The sequence below is a fragment of the Alosa pseudoharengus genome, unplaced genomic scaffold, assembly GCF_046254945.1.
Source record: "Alosa pseudoharengus isolate Yale_2024_CS ecotype anadromous, Long Island Sound unplaced genomic scaffold, YU_APseudo_1.1 YU_APseudo_1.1_scf_6, whole genome shotgun sequence".
Lineage (NCBI taxonomy): Eukaryota > Metazoa > Chordata > Actinopteri > Clupeiformes > Clupeidae > Alosa > Alosa pseudoharengus.
The window spans coordinates 13,956,529-13,966,528 of NW_027468848.1; the positions used below are offsets into that span (position 1 = coordinate 13,956,529).

Below are 10,000 nucleotides of genomic sequence, written 5' to 3' on the forward strand. Positions count from 1 at the left end.
TCCTCTGTTGATTACACTAGGAGTGAGGGATCTACTTTACCCTCCTCTGTTGATTACACTAGGGGTGAGGGATCTACTTTACCCTCCTCTGTTGATTAGACTAGGATTGAGGGATCTACTTTACCCTCCTCTGTTGATTAGACTAGGGGTGAGGGATCTACTTTACCCTCCTCTGTTGATTAGACTAGGGGTGAGGGATCTACTTTACCCTCCTCTGTTGATTGAGTAATGACACAGAGTGTGGGAGGAAAGAGAGTCTGTATTTATTTCTCCTACAGCTGGGCATCCTAAAGCGTCTTCCGGATGGCAGGTGCTGGTACTCCTTATGTAACACATGGAAGGGGTCCAGTGCAATCTTGTCTGCCAGCCTGAGAGTGTGTTTAGTCCAGCTGTCAAAGAAGTGATCCTCCATAGCAGTGGTCCCCAAACTTTTTCTTCCGAGGGCCAGCTCACTATGTCTGGCTCTAAGAGAGGGCCAGAGACTCGCAGTATATCAGTAACCATAAATAGCTTAGTGCTGTGAACAACAGCAGTCTATCTTAGTTGAATATTCCATTACATTTAATCATAGGCTACTGCAATTTAATACCATTGTTAGCTGTGTTTATGTTGCCATCATGCCATATCAGTGTAGCTCAAATGAAATAATACTGATAAAAAGACTTTAGCATTCCCAAAAGTATTAGCAGGGAGTCCCAAAAGTATATTTTATTCAAAATGTGTGAATTCTGATTTGCATACACAGCTCATGTCGTGAACAAGTAATATCCTACAAATAATTCAAATAACTCAAACTATGAGAGTTTTATGAAGTGCTGGCAAAAACATCTGACACCACCACTCTAACTTTCACTCATGAGAAATTTGTGAATTGTGAATTTGTATGAACATTTGAACGAGTGAATAAAAAATAGAAATAATTATCCCCCTTTGAGCACTGATGCAGTCAGTATAGGCCTCTTACATGTTTGCAGGTAGGCCTACATTTCATTCCGTTTTCGATGGCAAACGCAAAACAGCGCCAAAACAACCACCAGTGGACAAAAAGACTATTACACGTGTACTGTTAAGACTCGCCATAGAGAATGAATGGGGAAAATTACGGAGGTTATAGTTTGACGACGTCGTACTCCCTTGCGGGGCAGATGCTATATACCACGGACATAATTTGGGGGGCCACCCAAAATGAGGTGGCGGGCCGTATCCGGCCTGCGGGCCGTAGTTTGGGGACCACTGCTCCATAGTATGACCCACCAACTTTGAGCAAATGCTCAAAAGTCTAAGTATTCTAGCTTTTAGCTGGACTGAAAGGCTGCATACCCATACTGCAGAATACTTTGTATTGTGAATGTGAATAACTGGCATAGGATCTTAGTCCTTACTGGCTCCAAAGGATCTAAGTCTCCTCAGAAAATAGATTCTCTGTTGGACTTTGTTGCACATGTAATCCACATGCAATGACCAAGAGAAGACACTATCCACATACTGTATACCCCTAGATATTTGAAGGATGCGGACTGTTTTAATGGTTTATCATGAATTATGACTGGAGAGTGTGTGTGTTGTGTTGCTCCAAAGATGTCCTCCTCTGTTTTGGGATTTATTATGAAAGCATTTTGCTCACACCATTGGACCACTTTGCTCACGCTCTCATAATAGAGGTCAGGCTTGTGGGGCCCCACTGCTAGTTGTGACCAAGGGGGAGTGTGTGTTGTTGACCTTGACCAACTGTTGTCTACTAATGAGAAAAGAGTGGTACCACTTGGAGAGAAGTAGATCTGGTTTAATGGTGTTGAAGGCGGAGGAGAAGTCAAGAAACAATACTCTAGCATATGGTTTGTGATTAGATAAATCCAGGTGTTTTAGGCCACACTGATCAGGTCTAGTTTGCTCTGTACTGACCCAGAGAGCAAGGGCCAGATGATTCTTTCCAGAGACTTCATCAGTACGGAGGTCAGAGCCACAGGTCGGAAACCATTGCATTCCTTTGGGCATGTTTTCTTTGGTAGTGGGATTACATGTGAGGTTTTCCAGGCTATGGGGACAGTATGAGTGTCCAGTGACTCTTGGAATATGGCCTGCCACACAGGGGCAAGCTCTTCACTGTACGTCTTCAGGACAGAGGCTGTGATGCCATCAGGACCAGTGGACTTCCGTGCATTGAGGTGTTGAAACGCTCTGGCCACCTGCTCTACTGATATCTGCACTCTGTCCTCAGGGCATACAGTAACTGACTTAAGGACATCTTTACAGCTTTCTTCAGTCCCAGAGACCTCAAACCTGGTGAAGAAAGTGTCACATTCAGCTGTCACATTTATCTCCTTCTCAGAGCCCTGCTCTCCTTTGTATGAACACACTGTAAAAAAAAAAAAAATGTTATGTGTACACAGCCATGGCAATGTGAGCATGGCAACGTACCCAAACATAACACAACTTTGTTCAAACACTTAAATAGATGTGGTTAAAACTTCAAAGATTGTTTGATTGATGATTCCTCTTACCTTAAGAAACCTCTAAACTGAAAAACACCATCTTCTCATCATCAAAAACAATCCTGCTTGTAAGATAAACAACAAGTAGATCAATTATGGATGTCTTGCTGTATTACCTCGTCTCTTTGTGTACACAGATCTCACACCTTGCACACTCAGTTCCATTTCTTACAGCTTTCCTTCCTCAACCCCACCTGTCATCATTGCTAGGCTTTTGGGGTATGATCACACTAGGAGCTTGGGATCGCTCAGCACAGGGTGAAAAGTTCAACAGTAAATCAGCTTAGTCAATGTAGCTGCTGCAATTGCACAAACCTGTACTTGTAAATATTATCTGTATGTGTGTGTGAGTGTGGTTAATAGATCTGCTTTGTTCTCATGCAGAATCAAGTGACCCATTTCTGCTATATTCACAAATGTTCTTTCTGATCTCTACTGTTTGTTTACCAGAGCTTTCTCTTTGGCGTCATGCGACCCAGTTTTTTTGTTTTTCTGACACAGCAAGAGTCTTAAACTAAAAGAAAACTTTTTACAGTTCAGGTTCAAGAGGGCTACCATAATATTTGGGCAGAGTCGTGAACGTTCCACTCATAAAAAATTGATTGTGTACCCTGTCAGAGTTGAAGCTACACATTTTGGAATGTGGAAATATATATTGTTAGGGAACAGTGCTACTGTTTGGGGGCAGCCATGGCCTACTGGTTAGGGCTTCGGACTTGTAACCGGAGGGTTGCCGGTTCGAACCCCGACCAGTAGGAACGGTTGAAGTGCCCTTGAGCAAGGCACCTAACCCCTCACTGCTCCCCGAGCGCCTGCTGTAGCAGGCAGCTCACTGCGTCGGGATTGGTGTGTGCTGAGTGTGTTTCACTAATTCACAAATTGGGATAAATGCAGAGACCAAATTTCTCTCACGGGATCAAAAGAGTATATATATATACTATACTGCCTTTATGCTAAAGATGAGACGACACACATCAAGACCAAAAGAGCGTTAACTTTGTCATCACACTTAAACTTTTGCATAAGGTTGCAAAGTTTAACATACTGACCAATATTAATAACAGCATAGTCATTGCATTCACAAATATCAGCGTATGGGTAATGACATGTTTCCTCACAAGATAAATCTGTTGTTACACGCTTACAATAGTGTAATTATACTCTAATAAGTAGTCAAACATGTAATGAGTAAAATCAGGTGTATCATTTGTGTGTGTGTGTGTGTGTGTGTGTGAAGGGAAGGATGGTAGATCAGCAGATAGACAGAGAGATAGATAGATAGATAGATGGTGAGAGAGAGAGAGAGAGAGAGAGAGAGAGAAAGAAAAAGACAGAGATATTTGATTAAATAAGTGAAACAAAATTTAATATTGAAAACTAAAGGTCCCTTTTGCATGCAGGACACAGAGATCATAAACACAGCCATACTGACGGGAAAAAGGGTCGCTGTGCCGGTGCGGACCGTTGCCGTGGAGGCGAATGGCTCGGTCACCGATGTCTCGGACTTCACCGACTGCAGCTCTACTGATGAAGATGTCCTCAAGGTATGGTGTGTGTGTGTGTGTGTGGGTGTGTGCGCTCCTGTGCTCACACAAAATTCATAAATGCCTCAAATCTCCAGCAAAATGACACGCAACATTCAAAATGTTATAAACACATCTCTAAAGCAAACATTCACACCTCACATTATAAACACCTTTGTCATAATATGACATTTTGGATACATCATGTAAACACTGTTGAACAAAAACCTAAAGCTCTTTTGTCTTTCATGGGCTTCTGTATGTCCATGAAAGAGTGAAAGTCATCTACAGAGAGATGTTGAAATTCACAGTAAACATGTAAGCACAATTGAAACCAAAAATAGTGATTTTTCCCACATAATCTGCTGTTGTGGATACAGTATTTTACAGCCAACAAGAAAAAAGTAAGCAAAATACAATGACCACCAGATGTACATGGAGTTTTGAAAAAGCTGATTTTGCCATAGACAGAAATTACTGCATTTCCAAAGAAAGAAAGAAAGAAATGACTGACTACTATCAAATTACTAGATACAAAATCTATTAGTTTGTGTGTGTGGAGGGGGGGCAGTTGGGCATGTATAGTCATAGGCCTGTAGACCCTTTCAACCTTGCAACTGCAGAAACAAACATGTGTTCCTAAGGCATTTCCAGAGGAATAGAAAACAATGGTAACTTGGGGACAAAAGACAAGTTGTGTTGTAGGACAAGTCGTAAATCCTGTAGAAGCAGATTATATAGGATATATATCTATATATAGAGTATACCTATTCATAGGCCTATACTAAGGCAATGATCAGATGGTGTTCAGTAATGTAATGAGTGCTAATACATTGAAGACTGAGTGTGAATTAGTGGCGAATAAGTGTGGCATTTTGATAGATTGTGTTTGAAATCAAGTAACTTCAAGTAACTTCAAGATAAAAAAATCAAGAGTTTTGTGTGTAAGGTAGAACATTGTGTGTGGTGTTTTAAGCAGATTTGGTATGGGGTTATGGTGTTGGAAAGAGATGTTTAGAAAATTGTGTGACAAGCAAAAATGTAGAGTGTAAGCAGTTGAAAAAAACAAACTGTAAAACAGATGACATGGCATTCTGGGCCTACTGTAAGTCTCCTCCAAATGGCTTTGAGTAGCTGAACTCTGCTGGTCCAGCAGGATTTTGGGTGCGAGAGTGGGAGTGGGAATGAGAGTGAGAGTGGGAGTGAGAGTGGGAGTGAGAGTGGTTTGTGGGAATGAGAGTGGGAGTGGGAGTGAGAGTGGGAGTGGGAATGAGAGTGGGAGTGGGAGTGGGAATGAGCGTGGGAGTGAGCGTGGGAGTGGGAGTGGGAGTGAGTGTGGGAGTGGGAATGAGACTGGGAGTGGGAGTGGGAGTGGGAATGAGACTGGGAGTGGGAGTGGGAGTGAGAGTGAGAGTGGGAGTGGGCTGGGCTGGAGCTTTTCAGCTCGACTGATCGAGTTTCAGATCAAATTAGTAGCAAAGGAAAGTGTGAGGGTTGATTTACTGAGTATATGGAAAGACGTTAAAATGTGTGTGTGTGTGTGTGTTTGTGTGGGTGTCTGTGTTTGTGCGCGTGTGTGTGTGTGTGTTTCTGTGTGGTCTGTGTATCTGTGTTTGTGCGTGTGTGTGTGTGTGTGAGCTGACTGGCTGTGACGGATGTCTCCAAGTGAGCGCTGTTTGACTTGAGGCAAACAGACAAGAGGAGACCTGTGTCTTTGTGTGTGTGTGTGTGTGTGTGTGGTAGAGAGAGAGACTTGGGGGACTTAGTGTCTGAGGTCATGCTTTGCAAAATAATAATAATAATAAAAAATAGCCACCCTCATATATTGACCCCTCATGATCAACCTTCAAAGACAGAAGGGGTTTGGGGGGTTCTGGTATCGGTTGTCGTCAGAGGGGGGGGGGGGGGGGGGGGGGGTTATGGTGTCGGTCCGATATGGTGTACATACTCTGTACATTTAACAATTATTTATTAAACACTACATGTTAAATACATGACTAGCTTCTCAAAATAACAGCTAACAAAGTAATAACACCAAACAAACTATACAACAGTATACACATATTTCAAAATATTCGTGTAATTTGTGCAATTTTAACAAAGACTATTACAAACTATAGAACAAGTGCAAAAGAAAGTGAAAAAACAACAAAATGTGCAAATGTGATCAGTCACTATGTCAGAGCTGACAACTAATAACTTCCCACCAACATAATAAAAAAAACGTCAGAAAATCAGCACGTTTTAAACGTAATAATCCTGCCAACGTAATAATTTCCCACCAACGTAAAGCTGTTGCCAACTGCCAAAGTAATAATTATGGAAGCTATTACGTTGGTGGGAAGGTTAAAAAATGATTACATTAACTTCCTACCAATGTAATAAATCACTGATTTAGTGATATTATATCTGTTTTATCAGTTGTAAGGGTATAGTTGTCAATAATTGTCACCATCTAAAAAATCTCATGACCATAAAACTTTGTACCCCCCCATCCTTTACTTATTCCTCAACTTATTATTCATCACCTTTACTAGGAGCCAAGCAAAGCTACATGGACACCCCTTGTGATCTTTTGTTCACTTTAATAAATGTCATAATTGTAGTCTGTGGCAGCCCTTGAACCATATAGTAAATATTTTTAAAATGTAGTATATTTATAGGGACTCTTCATGCAAAGTTGATTTGTCATTCATTGTGTTTTTGCCTTACATATAGTTTAATGGGCGCCAAGCAGATTACTGCATAGGATATCATTGTCTTTCTACCTTTAGTCATTTTCATCACCTTTTTACTGGGGGCCAAGCAGATGTGAATGCACCCATTGTGTTTCTGACTTCTCTTACTGGGGGCCAAGCAGTAAAGCTACAGTGTTTCTACTCTTCTGACTTATGTTTTGTTAATAAATCGAGGTGTCCCAATATGGACAAGGCGGAGGCAGAGGCAGAGCAGATTTTCATGACTTTAAGGAGATAGGTAAATTACACCCAAAGCTTCAAAGCTCAGAAGCCACACTCAGGAGCAATGGGACAAAGACCTGCCGATTAAAGTACAACCAAACAAAGCTACAGCGACGGCGCAAGTCATTAAAAACGGTGAAGGAAGCTGTGCCCATGCGCCAATGGTCTGGTACAGTTTACACAGAGCATTTTAGTCCAGGATGATTTTACCCAACCCAAAACTAATGCAAAATAAATATTTTTTGGAAATTTCAAGTGGTGGAACATTGCCAATATTGGCATCATTTGTGCATCTAGGTCAAAAGCCAAAAACATTACTTATGGCAGTTATACTGAACTAATTGTACATTGTGATATGCTAATTAGGTCATTTTTTCCATAAAAGGATGTAACTTGGTACACATGTACAGTTTGAGCTCTGCACATTTTCAGATATAAATCCATTATCAAAAACCCTAATGGTCGCTGAGACGTATACAGTTTTGAAAATACAGATGTCCAAAAAACATAAAAACATTTCTACATATATAGCAGTTACATACCCTGAAAATTAACGTTATTAGTCTTACAGTTGAATTGAAAACTCGTCACAGTGCCATCGACTGGCCTGGCATATACACTACAGGGCCTTCTGTTGGTTTCACTTCTTCGTGTGGACGCAAGTTTCATTTTTTAACAGTGTTATTAAAGATGTGAAAGCAGTAAGAAAAAAATATACCCGTTGGTTTCGTGTGGACGTAGCCTAAATGTCTAAGTTGATTTTGTTGTTGGATGTGAACATATACAATGACTAAAATAAAAATAAAAACTTGTGAAAATGATGTGGTCATGAGGATATAGCCTAGCCTACAGCTGGAAACAGTGGCTGTGGACATTTAGCCAAAACAAGTAGGCTAATATGTTCGTGCAGCACGATCACATGGAAATCAACACAATTAACCCAATTATCCTACAGATCATAATACTATGCAATAGCCTAGCTGACCGGGCTACAGTGTAGCCTACTGCCACAGCTCTGCACGGTCCAAATGTAAAACAAAACAGAAGTCGCAGTATGCTCGCCAAAAACACGGTTGTGCAACTTTTCCAGCCTTTTGTTGCCCTTGTACCAAATTTGTTGAGACGTGTTGCTGACATCAAATTCAAATTGTGCTAATATTTTCCATAAAATAGTCAAATTTCTCTCCTTCAACAAATGATATGTTGTCTTTGAACTATTCTCAATTAAATAGTGTTGATATGAGTTGTAAATCATAGTATTCTTTTTTATTCACATTTTACAAAGCGTCCCAACTTTTTTGGAATTCAGGTGATGAAAATAACAAAAGGTAGAAAAACAGGTAGAAGGTAGAAAAACAATTATTGCCTATGCAGTAATCTTCTTGGCCCACACTAAAGGTGTTAAACTATGTGTAAGGCAAACACAGATGCCAAAGTAACTTTGCATTAAGTGTCAGGGACCAGTCCCTTTAAATATACTACATTTAAAAACTATTTACTACACGGTTCTAAGACGTAGTTAAGGCGGCAGGCGTGTTTTGCCAAGGCGGCCGCCTTGACTGCAAAGTGCTGCGGGAAACCCTGATGTGATGGCAGCAGCGATAAACTCTTTTGCCCATATGGCTCACACAGACTTCACACTGGCCTCTGTTGCCCTGAACTGTGGCACACACATTTGCGCTACTTTTTCATCATCAGTAAAAGCAGCCAGGTTACTGGTAGGTGCTTTCAGCTGTCGCTAAGCAACAAGACTTGGAGAGAACTGCACCTTCCTGTTTGTCACCGAAAGAGAAAATATAAACCAATGTTCTTTTCTGCTGCTTAAAAATAAATAAATAAATGCAGTCACTTGTTTTGAGCTGAATGGGTAGTCAGTCAGTATTGAGAGAAAAATATGTTTTTTATTTCATTAATTATTGCTATATTAAATATCCATCCTCCATTAACTGCAGTGCTGACATTAATGGTTGCCCGGTTGCCCTTGGCTACCAAATCGTTACAAGTGCCAACCAGATTTGATTGGCTTTGACAACCAAAACCTCATGCCTGGTTGCCAAGCTGGCACTTTTAAAAGTTAATGTTGAGCCCTAATAGGCTGCACTTTAGTGGTAATAGGAGCTATTATGGCATTGATGGATAATTGTATTTGATTTGATTTCCGTTTGTATTGTCAGGGCACCTAATAGAGTCTAAGTAGTTGTGTGCTCCACGTTGAGAAAGTGGGGCATTTCAACAAAACTGTGTGTGGATTTCGAGCGTTTCAACAAAACTATGTGTGGATTCCAAAGAAACTGACTGGATCAAGCTGAGTATGTCTCTTCCATCTCCTCCAAGGTAAAAAATGTCACGAGGCAGTCATGTACAGTAATGTGTGTGTGTGTGTGGGGGGGGGGGGGGGGGGGGTGGAGCTGTGATCAGCTGTGATGTGTGTGTGTGTGTGTATGTGTATATATCTGTGTGTGTGTATTTATGGGGTGGAGCTGTGATCAGCTGTGATGTGTCTGTGTGTGTGTGTGTTTGTGTGTATGTCTGTGTGTGCTGTGATCAGCTGTGATGTGTCTGTGTGTGTGTGTGTTTGTGTGTATGTCTGTGTGTGCTGTGATCAGCTGTGACTCAGGAAGCCCCTAACCTCCTCTCAGCCACCTGCGTCAGCTGTTTTTCTTCTTCTCTCCCTCCCCTCAAGCCATCAGCCTCCAGCTTCTTCTGGTACGCTAATGACTCGCATATGTGGCCTACATGCATGATGCTGAGGTCAAGGAGGGTGCAAATGAACTTTCCGGAAAAAAAAAAAAGTTGTGTGAGTGAAATTGTGGAAACCATCTGGCCCTACACATTAAAGCATTAGATTAGAAACATTATCCACACTAAGTCACAGGCTCTGTTGGTGGACAGCATTCGCCCCCTGTGTTATGAGTGTGTGTGTGTGTGTGTGTGTGTGTGTGTGTGTGTGCTCGTTACACTCCTTTCTTTATGAAAAAAGGGAAATGCTGCGGATAGTAAAGCCCTAAAGCTCTTATTGTGTGAT

General features: G+C 41.3%; 1 protein-coding gene across 1 annotated transcript in view; it reads left to right on the top strand.

Annotated features, from left to right (window-relative positions):
* LOC143106811 (transmembrane protein 132D) overlaps positions 1-10,000 on the top strand; it is a 70,851-nt gene that overhangs the window by 45,456 nt on the left and 15,395 nt on the right. The window contains exon 5 of the mRNA XM_076271288.1: positions 3,893-4,036. Within this exon, the coding sequence (XP_076127403.1) occupies positions 3,893-4,036 (144 nt within the window). The remainder of the gene's footprint in view (positions 1-3,892; positions 4,037-10,000) is intronic.